At 54.1% G+C, this 16,104-nt stretch overlaps 1 protein-coding gene across 5 annotated transcripts in view; it reads right to left on the bottom strand.

Moving 5' to 3' along the window:
• COL23A1 (collagen type XXIII alpha 1 chain) overlaps positions 1–16,104 on the bottom strand; it is a 353,238-nt gene that overhangs the window by 12,396 nt on the left and 324,738 nt on the right. For 3 of the 5 annotated variants that reach the window (XM_030926647.1, XM_010361876.2, XM_030926649.1), the window contains 9 exons: positions 12,773–12,889; positions 11,783–11,818; positions 11,290–11,316; positions 9,259–9,285; positions 7,050–7,112; positions 6,412–6,474; positions 5,906–5,950; positions 4,178–4,255; positions 1,830–1,883 (listed from right to left, as the gene is read on the bottom strand). In XM_030926647.1, the coding sequence (XP_030782507.1) occupies positions 1,830–1,883; positions 4,178–4,255; positions 5,906–5,950; positions 6,412–6,474; positions 7,050–7,112; positions 9,259–9,285; positions 11,290–11,316; positions 11,783–11,818; positions 12,773–12,889 (510 nt within the window). Of the gene's footprint in view, positions 1–1,829; positions 1,884–4,177; positions 4,256–5,905; positions 5,951–6,411; positions 6,475–7,049; positions 7,113–9,258; positions 9,286–11,289; positions 11,317–11,782; positions 11,819–12,772; positions 12,890–15,247; positions 15,320–16,104 lie in introns of all 5 variants that reach the window. The other 2 variants (XM_030926648.1, XM_030926650.1) reach the window with 2 other exon arrangements.

The raw sequence follows: 16,104 nt of genomic DNA, 5'->3' as shown, positions 1-16,104 counted from the left end.
TAACTGCAAGACAATTTTTTTTTTGAGACAGAGTTTCGCCATGTCTCCCAGGCTAGAGTGCAGTGGCACAACCTCAGCTCACTACAAGCTCCGCCTGCTGGGTTCAAGCAATTCTCCTGCCTCAGCCTCCCAAGTAGCTGGGATTACAAGTGCGCACAACCACGCATAGCTAATTTTTGTATTTTTAGTTGAGACAGGGTTTTACCATATTGGCCAGGCTGGTCTTGAACTCCCGACCTTGTGATCTACCTGCCTCCACCTCCCAAAGTGCTGAGATTACAGGCATGAGCCACGGTGCCTGGCCACATAATAATTAAATAAGAAATTAATAAAATATCTGGTCAGCTGGATACATTAAATATGAAAAAAAAAAAAAAACCAAACAAAAAAGCAAGATGTCTGGAAAAAAATCTCCCAAGTATTTCTAAATCCCCAAGTATTTCTAAATAATCTATGAATAAATCAAAAGAGAGCTTAGAAATTAGGTTGAATTGAATAAAAATAAAATTCAACATATCAAGGTTTGTAGGATGCAGTTAAAGCAGTGCTTACGGGAAAATTCATAGCTTTTAGAAAGGTTTTAGATTTGGGGGTACACGGGTAGGGCTGCCACATGAGTGTATTGCATGATGCTGAGGTTTGGGCTGCTAATGATTCTGTCACCCAAGTGATGAACATAGCACCCAATAGGTAGTTTTTCAATCCCTGTCCTCCCACCTCCTCCCTTTCGGAATCTCCAGTATTTATTATTCCCGTCTTTGTGTCTGTGTGTACCCAGTGTTCAGCTTCCACTTTTTATTTTTATTTTTTTGAGATGGACTCTTGCTCTGTGTCCCAGGCTGGAGTACAGTGGCGTGATCTCGGCTCACTGCAACCTCCACCTCCCAGGTTCAAGCAATTCTCCTGCCTCAGCCTCCCGTGTAGCTGGGACTACAGGTGCCGGTCACCACCACACATGGCGAATTTTTGTATTTTTAGTAGAGATGGGGTGACACCATGTTGGTCAGGCTGGTCTCGAGCTCCCAACCTCAGGTGATCTGCCTGCCTCAGCCTCCCAAAGTGCTATGATTACAGGCGTGAGCCACCGCACCCGGCTCAGCTTCCACTTTTAAGTGAGAACATGCAGTATTTGGTTTTCTTTTTTCCTTCCTTCCTTCCCTCCCTCCCTCCCTCCCTCTCTCCCTCCCTCCCTCCCTCTCTCCTTCCTTTCTTCCTCCCTTTCTTTCTTTTTTTGAGATGGAGTTTTGCTCTTGTTGCCCAGGCTGGAGTGCAATGGCACAATCTTGGCTCATTGCAAGCTCCACCTCCCAGGTTCAAGTGATTCTCCTGCCTCAGCCTCACAAGTAGCTGGGATTACAGGCACACACCCCCACACCTGGCTAATTTTTTGTATTTTCAGTAGAGACAGAGTTTCACTGTGTTGGTCAGGCTGGTCTCAAACTCCTGACCTCAGGTGATCCACCTGCCTCAGCCTCCCAATGTGCTGGGATTCACAGGTGTGAGCCACCACACCCAGCCCATTTTCTTTTCTGTATTAATTTACTTAGGATAATGGCCTCCAGCTACATCCATGTGGCTGCAAATGACTTTTTTATAGCTGCATGATTTTTCAGTTTAAACGTATGAATGAGGCTTCCCAGAGAAATCTCCCAGATTAGACAGAGCCCAGGGAGAAGGCACTCAGCCTGGAAGCCCAGGCCCTTTCTCTGAGCTCTCAGAAGCCAGGACACCAGGAGGGAAGTGGAAGAGGATCACAGAGCAGACGGGAAGTGGGAGGTGAGCACTGGAGACAAATGCTTGGGGGACCACACAGCTGTGTTGGCACTGACCTTGGTTCCAGGGATCCCTGGTGGCCCTGGGGGCCCCTGTGGCCCGGGAGGCCCCTGTGTGTGAAAGTGAAGCCAGTCAGTGTCATTGGTTAGGCAGGGCCTCCCTTTGCTGCCCGCCCAGCTCCCCACCTGGAACAAAGTCCCCGTCCAGCTGAGCTGAGCAGGGGCAGGGTCCTCGGGGACCACTTTTTCCCGTCAGGTCAGGCCACACTGTGCATGGCTTTATCTGGCTACCCAGGTTTGGGGGAGGCCAGGAGGTGTCTGCTGCCATGAACGGCTCTCTGCCCCAATCCAGATTTCGTCACGACGTTCCCCTGCTCAAGATCTTGCTTTGGCTCCCTATTGCCTCTCGAAGCAAGCTTAAATCCCCTGCTGGCATTCAAGGCCTGCCAAGAATGACATCCCCAACAGTGGCCCAGCACCACCCTCTCTGACTGTCCTATGAGCTCTCTGACCCTCTGGCTCCACTGCCTGCTATCTGCTGGACCTAGGGAGTTCCTCAGTCTCACAGGTAGGGGTGGGGTCTCCAGTGTGTCCAGGTCCGACCCCACTCTCAAGCTCCTGTCCTGACCCAGACTTTTTGCAGGCCTCCTGCTCGGCCTCCACACTCCCCTCCCCTCCCTTCTGTAAAACTGCATCCTGCCCAGCCCCTGCCCCACAAGCTCTAGGTCTCTCCCCTCCCACCTCCCGCCTCCCTATCCTGTGCCCTTCTTGTTGGTGTCCCACTGAGATGCCCCTGGCCTCCATCTTATCCACCCTCCTCTAGGCCCAGGCCCAGGACCTCCCTGCCTGGGGTCCCCCTGCTACCTGCTCCAACACCTGCTTTCGTTCACTGTCCATACCATTCCCTAGCTAGCCTTCCCCCAGTATGTTTTTATTTTTTATTTTATTTTTTTGAGATGGAGTCTCCCTCTGCTGCCCAGGCTGGAGTGCAGAGGTGCGATCTCAGCTCACCACAACCTCCGCCTCCCGGGTTTAAGTGATTCTCCTGCCTCAGCCTCCCGTATAGCTGAGACTATAGGTGTGCACCACCACACCCAGTTGATTTTTGTATTTTTAGTAGAGACGGGGTTTCACTATGTTGGCCAGGCTGGTCTCAAACTCCTCACCTTGTGATCCGCCTGCCTCAGGCTCCCAAAGTGTTCGGATTATAGGCGTGAGCCACCCACCCAGCATGTTTTTATTTTTTTAACATCATCCCCTGCATGGACTATGTGGACTATGGCTGCCTGCTGCCCATCAAATTGAGTCAGCATCTCGGTCTGGCATCCAAAGTCCATCTCTGGCCGGGCGTGGTGGCTTATACCTATAATCCCAGCACTTTGGGTGGCCGAGGCGGGAGGATCACTTGAGATCAGGAGTTTGAGACTAGCCTGGCCAACATGGTGAAACCCCATCTCTATTAAAAATACAAAAATTAGCTGGGTGTGGTGGCGCATACCTGTAGTCCCAGCTACTTGGGAGGCTGAGGCAGGAGAATTGCTTGAACCTGGGAGGGGGAGGCTGCAGTGAGCCGAGATCACACCCAGCCTGGGCAACAAGAGTGAAACTCCATCTCAAAAACAAAAACAAAAATAAAAACAAAACAAAGTCCATCTCCCAACTCCCTGTACTCATAGGCTCGGTCAGCCTGGGACACACCATGCATGTGCCTGCCTGCCATGCCACGCCACGCCATGCCACACCATGCATGCCTCTGGGGGTGGGTGCCACAGTTACTGCCAACTTGTACTTTCCCAAAGCCTGTGGGACATAACTGGAAATGATGCTCAGGTGGGGCCAGGGCCCCCTTCCCGGTCTGATCTCTGGTGACCACTCCTTCCTCACCCACTTCCCTTCTGGGGTACCCATGAGCTGCTGGCACCCAGTGCCTCTCTCCACTGGTGGTAAGTCCCAAGTTTACCAGCCACTGGGCTCGGGGGTCACACATCTCCCAAGACTCCGGGGGCCGGGCTTGCCACTCTCATCCTCTCCATTACATCATTAGAAGACCTAGCCCTCCACCCAGTGTCCCCTCCACCCAGTGTCCTCTGGGAAGGTCCCAGGAGACACTGGTGGGAACAGACCCCAGGAAATGCTCTGGCTCCTGCTTCTGAGCGAGAAGCTTCACTTTTTGACTTGGCCTCTAGGGAGCTCAGTCCACATGGGCCACATTCACAGGGGCTCTCTGAGGTCGTCTCAACATAGCCCTGATTTCCACATCGGACGCCTAGGAACGGTTGGGGTCTTTGTGCTAAGCTGCCTCGAGTCCCTTGTGTAAAAAAGTGCGGGATTAATTACAAAGGAAGTTATTGTTCCCTAAGGAAAATCGTATCTAAGGCACATCCTGGTCCCACGAGGAACACTACCTTGAGGGCATCCAAGATCCTGCCATCATAGTCGATCACCACTGTGTCTCCCTGCTCGCCCTTGAGGCCTGGGGCACCCTGAGGCAGGAAGAAGGGTAAGAATTTCAGGGAAGAGCTACACTGGGGGGTGAAGTGACAGCTGTCCCTGCATCACACCCAGAGACAAAGCAATGGAAGAGCCTTGTCACCCAGGCCACATGCATGCCCCTCCCCAGTGTGGATCCCAGCATGGGAGGGAAGGGGAGGCAGGCGCTGGGGCCAGCTGAGGGACCTGTTTCCACCTGGTCCAGCTGAGGGGCGGCTGGAATTGCCGTCATGTGGGCATTCAGGCCTGACCCGAGTCCTCAGGGGAAAACGGAAAGCCTGATTTTGATGTGACGCTCTTCAGATTTTTAAATGTTGGCAACACACAGAGAAGCCCCAAACCCTCCAAAACACAAAAACATGAGCAGGCTGGATCTGGCCCCTGTGCCTCCATTTCCCAGCCTCTGGTAGAGGCTGCACACGCCACGCACCCACACGCCTATTCCTGCCTGGTTACAGGTGCACGTAAGCGTGCCCATGCCCATGCTGCACACCCAACGTGCACACTCACATGTGCACACAAGGCTGCTGGCCAGCCCTCCCCTCGTGAGCCTCACTCCCCACCCAGGCTGCTCTTTGCTTGGGGTACGGTGAAGGGTGGGGAGCACTTTGGTTCAGGCCGGAGCCAATCCCTTGTGCAGGCTGGAGACCCCTGCCTGGGCCTCATTTGCCAGCCCTCCCCAGGGACAAGGCAGGTCCCCAGTCACAGCCTGCCCAGAACAGCCTGGCTCACTGGCTGCCTAATCCAACCCTCTCCCGCTCCCCACCACCTGCACAGCCAGGCAGGGACTCAGATCCTGTTTTTTGGAGGAAGAAACCAGCCTCCTGAGCCTGAGGAGACAGAGCCGAGGCCAGGATCCTGGACGTCACCCTAAAGATAAGGTATGTTGCTAGGGGCTGGTCACAAAAGATCTGGGGTGGGCTGGGGCGCTGTGCTCCTGGTGGCAGGGACAAACCTCCCTGTGGGGTGGGGAAAAGGCAAGGCCCAGCCCACTGCGGCAGGATCAGGCACAGGACAAATGGAGGACCTGTGTCTGAATATATAAAGAAAGGAATTTAGATGGGCATGCGCTCGAGGGGACTGAGAGAGATCTGGCTTCATAAGAACGGGTCGGGACTCTTCTTTTTTTTTTTTTTTTTGAGACGGAGTCTCGCTCTGTCACCCAGGCTGGGGTGCAGTGGCCAGATCTCAGCTCACTGCAAGCTCCGCCTCCCGGGTTCACGCCATTCTCCCGCCTCAGCCTCCCGAGTAGCTGGGACTACAGGCGCCGCCACCTCGCCCGGCTAGTTGTTTTTGTATTTTTAGTAGAGACGGGGTTTCACCATGTTAGCCAGGATGGTCTCGATCTCCTGACCTTGTGATCCGCCCGTCTCGGCCTCCCAAAGTGCTGGGGATTACAGGCTTGAGCCACCGCGCCCGGCCGAGACTCTTCTTCTTATACTTCCGTATTTGAACATTTTACCCAAAAAAGGCACGTACTATGAATTTTCAAAAATCACTAATACATTAGTTTAAAAAGTAAAATACTCCCAGTTCCTGTAGCTCCACTGCTCCTCTGGGGTCTCTGTGGGGACAGGGGCTTCTGAAGCTATGGGGGCCCTAGATCTCGTCCCTGAGGCCTTGCCTGAGAGGTGGCAGCTTACCCGGGGCCCTGCAGCTCCGTCCGTGCCTCGGTGGCCAGGCTCCCCCTGTGGAGACACACGGTGCAGGTGTGAAGCCAAAACACACCTCCCACGACCCTGCTCCTGGTCCCCTCTTCCCAGGAGGGCCCAGGGCCCAAGTGCTGGAGCCTTCACAGCCGAATGTATGAGAACAGCACTCCAGGAATGGGGCTCCCGGAAGGGCCTGCGAGACCCTCCTCTGACATCACTTTGTGTAGAGATGGGGACACTGGTGTCCAGGAGCCGGAGGCTGCATGGTGAGTGGGCCACAGAGCTGGGCACCAGTGGAGGCCTTGCCACTCGTCCAGATTCACCACTGCTGCCCCCACACCAGCTCCGACAGTGCTGAAGGAGACCCCTGGGCCAGGTCCTCCTGGGACTCCTCACTTAAAAGGGCAAACGAGAGCTGAGACCACGTCTCCCACTCCCGACTGGGTGCCGGTCTGAGCAGGGCCCACGGGTGCCAGAGCAGCAAGCCCTCACGTCACCTTTGGTCCTGGGGCACCGCCCACGCCACTCTCGCCCTGAGGCCCCTCGCTCCCTGGCTCGCCCTGAAATAGAAACAGTTGCAGTGAAAGCAAGTGTGAGAGGGCACGTGGCGGGTGCCTTGGGGCTGCCTGAAGCCTTGCGATTAGGCCTCCTGGCAAATTGTTACTGAGTCCATGGGGGGTGTGTGCAGATGGACCTCAGGGCTCTCGCTAGCCCAGGGGACACAGGACCACGGCTGCCACCTTCGGGTGTGGGCCTTGGCACTTACTTGGGCAGCTCAGGGGCTCAAGGGGTACTTTGGAGACTGGCTGGCCAGGATTTGGTGGCTGTTGTGAGGGGTTGGGGGAGTGAGGCGTGAGGATGACACCCAGTTCCTGGCTTGGGGACACGGCAGAAAGTGAGGCCCCTGAGATGGACACAAGAGGGCTTGAGGGAGTCAGGGAGACACACGGACTGGGTGAGACGCTAGGCCTGTTGTGTGGTGGGGCCAGGGCCTTCTTCTGCCTCTCTCTGGCCTGCACCGGGCACTGGCCTAGGACCTTGTGGTGCCAAAGGTCCAGGGTAGGGACTTCACCAGGCAGACAGGAACCATGGAAGGTGGGGGCAGAGGGCCACGAGGGGAGGGGCAGACACTCACCTTGGGCCCTGGTGGTCCAGGGAGCCCTGGTGGTCCAGGCTGGCTTGGTGTCCCATCGTCGCCCTGAGGAGAGAACACCTGGGGCTTGCCGGTCAGACCCTCAGGTGGCCAGTGGGCCCCTCCCTCCTCTGGGCTTCCCAGTACACCAGTCTGCTTCTGGCACCTGCACCGGCACATGCTACCAGGCAGCTCCTCCCCACCCTCCTTGCCCCTCCAGGGCAGAGGTGGGGTCAGATCCATCTCTCTGTGTCGCCTGACCCCACCAGCCCAGGGCTGACATTTGCAGAAAGAACGGATAGGCAGATGAATGAGGGTACATTCATCCATTCATTCCCCCTGTGGGCCAGGCAGCTGAGGTCCCTGCTCAGGTGGAGTCAGAGGAGGCCAAGGGAAAAGAAACGTTCAAATAAACACAAGGTTGGCTGGCACGGTGGCTCACGCCTTAACTCCAGCAGTCTGGTGGGTCAAGGCGGGGAGACTGCCTGAGCCTAGGAGTTTGTGGCTGTAGTGCCCCATCATGGCACCTGTGAACAGCCACTGCACTCCAGCCTGGGCACAGAGCAAGACGCCATCTCTACAAAAACCAGAAAATAAAAAATGAGCCAGGCATGGTGGCACACGCCTGTAGTCCCAACTATTTGAGAGGCTGAGGTGGGACAACTGCCTGAGGCTACAGGGAGCTGTGATCATGCCACTGCATCACAGCTTGGGTGACAGAGTGAGATCCTATCATATATATATATACACACACACATGCAAATAAATTCTAGGCACCATGTCAGGAAGTGGAGTTTTGAGAAGAGAAGAGGATGGCATGGCGGAGAGGGACTGCAGGGAGAGCTTGTTTCAGCAGGTGGCCAGGGAAGGTCTCCTAGAAGATGGGAGAGTTTTTTTTTTTTTTCGTAAGATGGAGTCTCGCTCTGTCGCCCAGGCCGGAGTAGTGGCACAATCTCGGCTCACTGCAAGCTCTGCCTCCTGGGTTCATGCCATTCTCCTGTCTCAGCCTCCCGAGTGGCTGGGACTACAGGCGCCCGCCACCACACCGGGCTAGTTTTTTGTATTTTTAGTAGAGATGGGGTTTCACCATGTTAGCCAGGATGGTCTCTATCTCCTGACCTCGTGATCTGCCTGGCTCGGCCTCCCAAAGTGCTGGGATTACAGGCATGAGCCACGGCGCCTGGCCCAGTTTTTTAGTTTTTGAGACAGGGTCTTGCTCTGTTATCCAGGCTGGAGTGCAATGGCACAATCCATAGCTTACTACAGCCTCGACCTACCAGGCTTAAGCAATCCTCCCACCTCAGCCTTCGAAGTAGCTGGGACAACAGATGCATGCCACTGCACCCGACTGGTTTTTCTGATTTTTAGTAGAGATGAGGTCTTGGTGTATTGTCCAGGATGGTCTTTTTTTGTTTTTTTGAGACGAGTCTCACTCTGTCACCCAGCAGGTTGGAGTGCGGTGGTGCAATCTTGGGTCACTGCAACCTTCGCTTCCCGGGTTCAAGTGATTCTCCAGCCTTAGCCTCCAGAGTAGCTGGGACTACAGCCGCCTGTGACCACGCCTGGCTAATTTATTTTTGGATTTTTAGTAGAGATGGAGTTTTGCCATGTTGTCCAGGCTGGTCTTAAAGTCCTGATCTCAAGTGATCCTTCTGTCTTGGTCCCCTAAAGTGCTGGGATTGCAGGTGTGAGCCAGTGCGCCTGCTGGCCTTGGGGGAGGGTTTTGCTGATACCTGAATGAGGTGAAGGAGGAGGCTGGCCCAGGAGAAGAGGCTGGAGAGGATAACACTCATTCAGTGGTTTAAGCTTGAGCTCACATCATGGCACCAGGGGCTGGTCAAACCAACTCTGGCCCCATCCCAGAGTCTCTGATTCAGTGGGTCTGGGGTGGGTCCCAGGACCACACTTTGAGAACTAGTGTGCTTGGCCCTGAAGTGGGCATGATTTTGATGTGTTTGAGGAAGGGAAAGAATGAGTGAGTGAATAAATGAATGAGTAAAATGAATTCTGGCCTCACGGAGAGCGAGGACAGGGCAGCCACCCGCAGTGAGGGCTCAGGTCTGGGGAAAAGAAGGCCACTTTCCCTGTGGGTTGGCTCCCACCCCACCCCATGCCGTCCCCGTCCCCATCCCCATCCCCATCCCAGCCCCTGCCCTTCTCTCCAGCCGCTTCCCAACACTGACCCGGATGCTCCTCCATCGGCCCCTCTCACCTTCTTTCCAGGTACTCCAGGCTCACCCTGGGGGAGGCAACGGGGGGTTCAAGAGCAACGTGAGAGTCGTAGGAGTGTGGCCCGGACCCCAGGCCTCTTGTTCCTCGGGTAGAATGACCCATGCCCAGGGCCAGCCCAGAGACCCCTGAGTGCTTCAGAGAGCTGGGGCGGACAGTCTTGAATTCCACTTCTAAGCCGCTTGCTCCCAAGCTCAACGACCCTGGGCAAGGCACTGTTCTTCAAAGCAGGGAGGTGACTCCTGCAGTCTCAGAGGGTTTTGGGGGATGAGGCACTGGCTAAGCAGCTTTCCCATCCTTCCTCCACAGGCCAGAGGCTCCGTTTCCGTCAGGGAGGACCAGAGCCCTCCTCCCCACTCACATCCTCCCCAAAGAGGGCAAAGATGAAAGAGCTGGCATCTGCAGGGGGCCGGATCCGCTAACACGTGGAGAACACGTGGAGAACTACGTCCACATGAAAACCTGCACATGGATGCCAACGTCAGCTTTACTCCAAATTGCCAAAACCTGGCAGCAGCCAACATGTCCTTCAGTAGGTGAGTGCATAGGTAAATAAACTGTGGCTTATCATTAAATAAATAATAAACTCAGACATGGACTATCAGTCAGTGGTAAAAAGGAATGAGAAGACATGGATGAAAGGTCAATGTGTATTACTAAGTAAAACAGGCCAATCAAAAAAGCCACACACGGTCTGATTCCAGCTAGATGACACTCTGGGAAAAGCAAAACTATGGAGACAGTGAAAAGAGATCAGTGGCCGAGCACGGTGGCTCACACCTGTAATCCCAGCACTTTGGGAGGCTGAGGTGGGTGGATCACCTGAGGTCAGAAGTTCGAGGCCAGCCTGACCAACATGGTGGAACCCCATCTCTGCTGAAAATACAAAATTAGCCAGGCATGGAGGGGGACGCCTGTAATCCCAGCTACTTGAGAGGCTGAGGCAGGAGAATTGCTTGAAACCAGGAGGTGGAGGTTGCAGTGAGCCGAGATCATGCCATTGCACTCCGGCCTGGGCAACAAGAGCGAGACTTCAACTCAAAAAAAAAAAAAAAAAAAAAAAAAAAGATCAGTGGTATCAGGGGCTAGGGAGAACGAGGGAGGAATAGGCAGAGAACAGAGAGTGTTTAGGGCAGGGTAAATACTCCATGACACCACAGTGGTGGATACTTGTCAACACACATTTGTCGAAATCCAGAGAGTACCACAGCAAGAGTGAACCCTAATGTGAATTATGGCATCTGGGTGATGGTGATCTGTCCATGCAGGCAAATCATCTCTAACAAGTGGGGGTGCTCATAGCGGGCGAGCGGGGGCATGGGCTGGGGCAGGGGGATATGGAAACTCTGTACTTTCTGTTTAGTTCTGTTGTGAAACAAAAAATGTTCTAAAAATAAAATCTATTTGGGCCAGGTGCGGTGGCTCACACCTGTGATCCCAGCACTTTGGGAGGCCAAGGTGGACGGATAACCTGAGGTCAGGAGTTCGAGACTAGCCTGGCCAACACAGTGAAACCCCCGCCTCTCCTAAAAATATAAAAAATAAGCATGGTGTGGTGGCGCACATCTGTAGACCAAGCTACTCAGGAGGCTGAGGCAGGAGAATTGTTTGAACCCAGAAGGTGGAGGTCGCAGTGAGCTGTGATCGTGCCACTGCACTGCAGCCTGGGTGACAGTGAGGCTCTGCCTCAAAATAATAAAAAATAAAAAAGAAGGAAAATCTATTTGAAGCCAAAAAGCTAATGTGTTTTATGATTCAACTCTCGCAACTCAGTGTGAAAAAGGCAGGAAAGGTTTACTGTGCCTCCAGTTAACGGATGAGTAAACTGAGGCCCAGAGAGATGCAGTAACTTGCCCATGGTCTGGGAATTTGGTCTCCCGACCCTACTGCCTTGGCTTCGTTGGCGGGGGGGGGGGGGGGGGGGGGGGGGGGGCGGGGAAGAGAAAGGAGGTGGTGGTGGGCGAATCCATCCCACCAGATCCGGGGAGGGGCATGGGGAATGAGGAGCACTCACCTTGGGCCCTGGGGGTCCCTTCGGGCCCTGGAACAAGAGAAGAGAAGGTGTTAAATGTCATACTAGAGGCTGATCCTGGGCCTGTCCTTCTCAGCATCCTGGCTTTGTAAAAGGTGACTCCAATCCCAGAGAGCAGGAGGCAGGGCTGCCGCCAGAAGCAGGCTGGAGCTGCCCACCCTAGGCCTGAACTCCTCACGCCTGGGACAGCTTCTGCATTAGGGCTCAGGCGGTGGCAAGTGGACCACAGCCTCCACACAGGAATGTGGGGCTCCTGGAATTCCCCCCGACTGGTGTCTCGCCTGGCCATTTCCCCAGGGTGGGTGGAGGGGCAGGTGCACAGGGGTGCACACACATGCAGACATGTACATGCAGAGGCGTGCACACACACACACGTGCGCGTGACCCTGCTGTCAGCGTGTGTGAGAAAAGGGCTTCCAGGTCTGGGAACCACAGTCCTGCCAGCCCAGGCCTCTGGAATGCCCTGGATACTGACCATCTCGCCGTCTTGTCCAGGCTCTCCTTTGGGGCCCTGCGGACGTGTGAGGGGACAGTGGTGAGGGATGCAGGTTGTCACACTGAACTGAGCCCAAATCTCAGGCCAGACCCTGGGCTGTGGCTCTAAGTACATTGTCTCATTTCATCCTTGCCAAACCTGAAGAGCGAGTATCATTGTCCCCACTCCACAGAAGAGAATGTTAGGCTGGGGGAGCCACTGGCCTGGCGTGACAAGTAATGGATGAGCCAACTGAGTAGCTGTCCTGGGGGAAGCTGGTGGCAGTTTGGTGGGGGATCCATCTGACTCGGGGGGACCCTGGTGGCAGTCTGGTGGTGGTGTGGGCTCCACACTGGAGGGAAGGGCAGGCTGGGGTTTCTGGGTTAGGGAAAGGGGTAGTAGGATGGGGCCTGGCCTCCAGGCTTTGGAGACACTTGGGAGGAAAGCTGAGGCTGAGATACTATATTGGGGAGCTCGAGGGGAGGGGCTGATAAAGGTCTGCAGAGACAGTGTCCCCAGAAGGGTCTCCGGCTCAGGGTTGAGTCAGGATTGGGACTGGGATTGCAACTAAGGTCAGCTTAGGGTGTCTGGGTCTATTTGAGGTTAGAGTTGGTTTGGTCAGTGTCCGAGTCTGTAAGGGTCAGAGTTAGGGTCTGAATTGGGCGTGTAGACCAGGATTTGGGAATGAGTTTGAGGTCAAGGTCTTGATTGGGATCAGAGACCCAGTTAGCGTCAGATTTAAGGTTTGAATGGGATAAGGGTCTGGGTTGAGGTTAGGCCTGGGTTTGGGTCTGGGGTCAGGGTCAGGATCTGAATTGAGGTTGGATCTTGGTTGGAGTTAAGTTTGGGCCCAGGTTCAGTGTCTGGATTGGGGTTAAGGCTGGCATGGGGTCTGCACTAGAGACAAAAATGGGGATGGGGCTGGCTCTGGAATCCAGATTTGGGGTTTTGGTCAAGTTCTGGGTGGCCAAGCTCCAGGCCCTCTCTTACCGCTGGGCCTTGTGCTCCCCTGGGGCCGTCCTTCCCGGTGTCGCCAGGAGGGCCCCGGGTCCCAGGAGGTCCAGGGGGCCCCGGAGGCCCAGCAGCTCCATCTTGTCCTTGGTCTCCCTGAAAGAGATGGGGCTTGGCATGACTCTGAGGGGGAGGGGGTCCAGCCTCCAGAGAGAAACCCTCAGATGGGCAGCCCCATGCCATCCCCTTTCCCAGCCCTTGGGGCAGGCTCAAAGGGGAGGACTTTGTGACTAGGCCTCTTGCCACTTACTGGGGACTGCACGAAGGAACAGGTCCCCATACTTTGGTATCAGAGGCCCTACAGGACCTTTTACAGGCCAAGGAACGTGCCAGCTCTTCAGCACCTGAAGCCCAGATCCAGTGTTTAGGAGAGAGATGGCACATGCTGCATATGGGGGGAAACATGCGTGTCCAGCTGCCTCTTCTTTTCTCTAGAGTGGGGCCTGAGTATCTCCTGAAGGACCTTCCTGGAGAACCTTTTTTTTTTTTTTTGGTCAACTCTTGCTTCATTTGAAGTATGGAGGCACTCTCTTGGGCATTTTTCCTTGTTCACAGCTGCCTGGTTAGTAACAGCCCCAAACTGGAAACCAATCCAAAAGTCCTTCAGTAGGTGGAAGGTTAAGGAGCTGGGGTACGTCCACGTCATGGAACACAACTCAATAATCAACCCAGAGGAACAGGCCACGATACATGCAACACCTCAGATGCATCTCAGGAGAATTATGCTGAGTGAAACAGTCCATCTCAAAAGCTTAATACGGTGTGGTTGTATCTACGTAACACTCTTGAAATGGCAACGTTATAGAGATGGAGAACCCATAATGGTTGTCAGGCATTAGGGATGGGGGGATGAAGGTGATTGTAACTACAAAAGAATAGCTTGAGGGACCTTTGTATGCTTTACATAAATCTACAAGTGTGTTAAAATTGCACAGAACTAAACACACAAACGAGTGTGTATGCAGCTGGGGGCATCTGAATAAGGTTGGTGGATTGTATCAATGCCAATTTCCTGTTGTGAGATTGTACTCAGAGATGCAAGATGTCACCACTGGGGGAGAATGGATGAAGGGTACACAGATGTTATTTACTACAATTACATGTACATCTACAATTATCTCAAAATAAAAGTTAAAAAAAAAAAAAAAGGATGATGAAGGGCCACGCAGTTTCTCTCATGCAGCACTAAATCCCCAACTTGAGAACTTGATGTTAGCACTGGGTCAGACCTCAGGCAGCCAGAGCCCCACCTCACAGCCCGACCCGAGAGGGAGGAAGACCACTGTGACTGGCACCTACCCACTGCCCCAGCAGGGCCCACCCTGCACTGGCACAGGCTGGAGCCACAGGAATGGAGTACACCCACGTCATGGTGCCAGTGGCTCCCAACCTTCTTGTAACAAAGAAAGGAAGACCTAGCACTGAGCTAGCAAGGATATCCTGAAGATGATTTTTTTTTTTTTTTTTTTTTTTGGAGACAGAGTCTCTAGCTCTGTTGCCCAGGCTGGAGTGCAGTGGCACAATCTTGGCTCACTGCAACCTCCACCTCCCGGGTTCAAGCGATTCTCCTGCCTTAGCTTCCCGAGTAGGTGGGATTACTATTATTATTTGTATTTTTAGTACAGACGGAGTTTCACCATGTTGGCCAGGCTGGTTTTGAACTCCTGACCTCAAGTGATCTGCCTGCCTTGGCCTCCCAAAGTGCTGGGATTACAGGCGTGAGCCACCACACCTGGCCGAACATGATCTTATTCAACCTTTGCAATGAATTGGCCAGGGCACTGTTATTGTCCCACTTTACAGATGGAATGGCTGGGGTTGGGGGTCAGAGGGTCAGTTGCCCAAGGTTACAGAGCTAGGGAAGGCGGAGCCTCCTCTCACTGCCAAGGCAAGAGGTCCCTTTGAGACACTTCTTTTCATCCACAGATGTTCCCTGATCTGAAATAGCTCACCTCTCTAGCAAACTGCACTTAACACAAATTCACTTGCTTTCCCAATTAAAAAATCAGCACAAGTTCTCAACACCCGCCACTCAGGTCTTCCTCTCGGTCTGGCATGGCCAGGGTCCTGATCAAAATGTTATAGCTCCAGCCAAAAGGGAAGAAAACTGTCAGCTTGGTTAGGTCACCAGGCATGGGTGGTGATGGTGACAGGTAATTCCTGTTTTAATCTGCACTGAATCAGGAAGAATTTGAAGACACCCCCTTAGCTCCCTGCTGTTCCTTTTATAAAGGCCCTCAGGCTGGGAACTACTGGCCTGGACTCTCCTTATTAAGACAGAAAATGGGCCTGACACTGGAGCAGGTCCTGGGAGAGGGTCTTAGGCTCTTTCCCGGCCAGTCCGCCTGCTTCTCCCTCAGGGGTTGGATGGCTGAGGTCTAACCCTGCAAACTGGGGTGAGTTGGGGGTAACACAGCAAGTCATCAGGCCCAGACCCCCACTCAGGCAGTCTACCTTGAGGATCCGGCGATTGTACAGGTGATGGTCTCTACTTATAAAGCCCGGATTGAGCCGTGGGAAAACCATCTAGTCAGCAGACAGGTTGTGTGGTCAGAAAGGCAGAAAGGTGATTTGAAAAACCACAAGGCTTTTTGAAACCTGGAGGCAAAGCCACTTAACCAAGCCCAGAGAAAGGCAATTAGGTGATCAGGTGTGCAGACTCCTTCTCCAAGGAGGGCCGCTTACCAGTGGAACACCCACCAGCATCCACGTCACCCCCGGCCTGGGACCGGCTCCCGGCCTGGCTGCCGACAGCCTCTCGAGACAGCCTAACCCTAACCCAGGGGCCATGAGAGAGAATGGCAATTGGAGTCTTAAGCCACTATTTTTTTTTTTTTTTTTTTTTTTTTTTTTTGAGACGGAGTCTCGCTCTGTCACCCAGGCTGGAGTGCAGTGGCCGGATCTCAGCTCACTGCAAGCTCCGCCTCCCGGGTTCACGCCATTCTCCTGCCTCAGCCTCCCGAGTAGCTGGGACTACAGGCGCCCGCCAGGTCGCCCGGCTAGTTTTTTGTATTTTTAGTAGAGACGGGGTTTCACCATGTTAGCCAGGATGGTCTTGATCTCCTGACCTCGTGATCCGCCCGTCTCGGCCTCCCAAAGTGCTGGGATTACAGGCTTGAGCCACCGCGCCCGGCCAAGCCACTATTTAACATTTTTTTTTTTTTTTGGAGACAGTCTCGCTCTGTCGCCTAGGCTGGAGTGCTGTGGTGCCACCTCGTCTCACTGCAACCTCTGCCTCCCAGGTTCAAACAATTCCCTTGCCTCAGCCTCCCGAGTAGCTGGGACCACAGGCGCCCATCTCCATACCCTGC

Source organism: Rhinopithecus roxellana, chromosome 3 (genome assembly GCF_007565055.1).
Source record: "Rhinopithecus roxellana isolate Shanxi Qingling chromosome 3, ASM756505v1, whole genome shotgun sequence".
NCBI lineage: Eukaryota > Metazoa > Chordata > Mammalia > Primates > Cercopithecidae > Rhinopithecus > Rhinopithecus roxellana.
The sequence above is the reverse complement of the archived record's forward strand: the minus strand, read 5'-3'. Positions and strand labels throughout refer to the sequence as shown.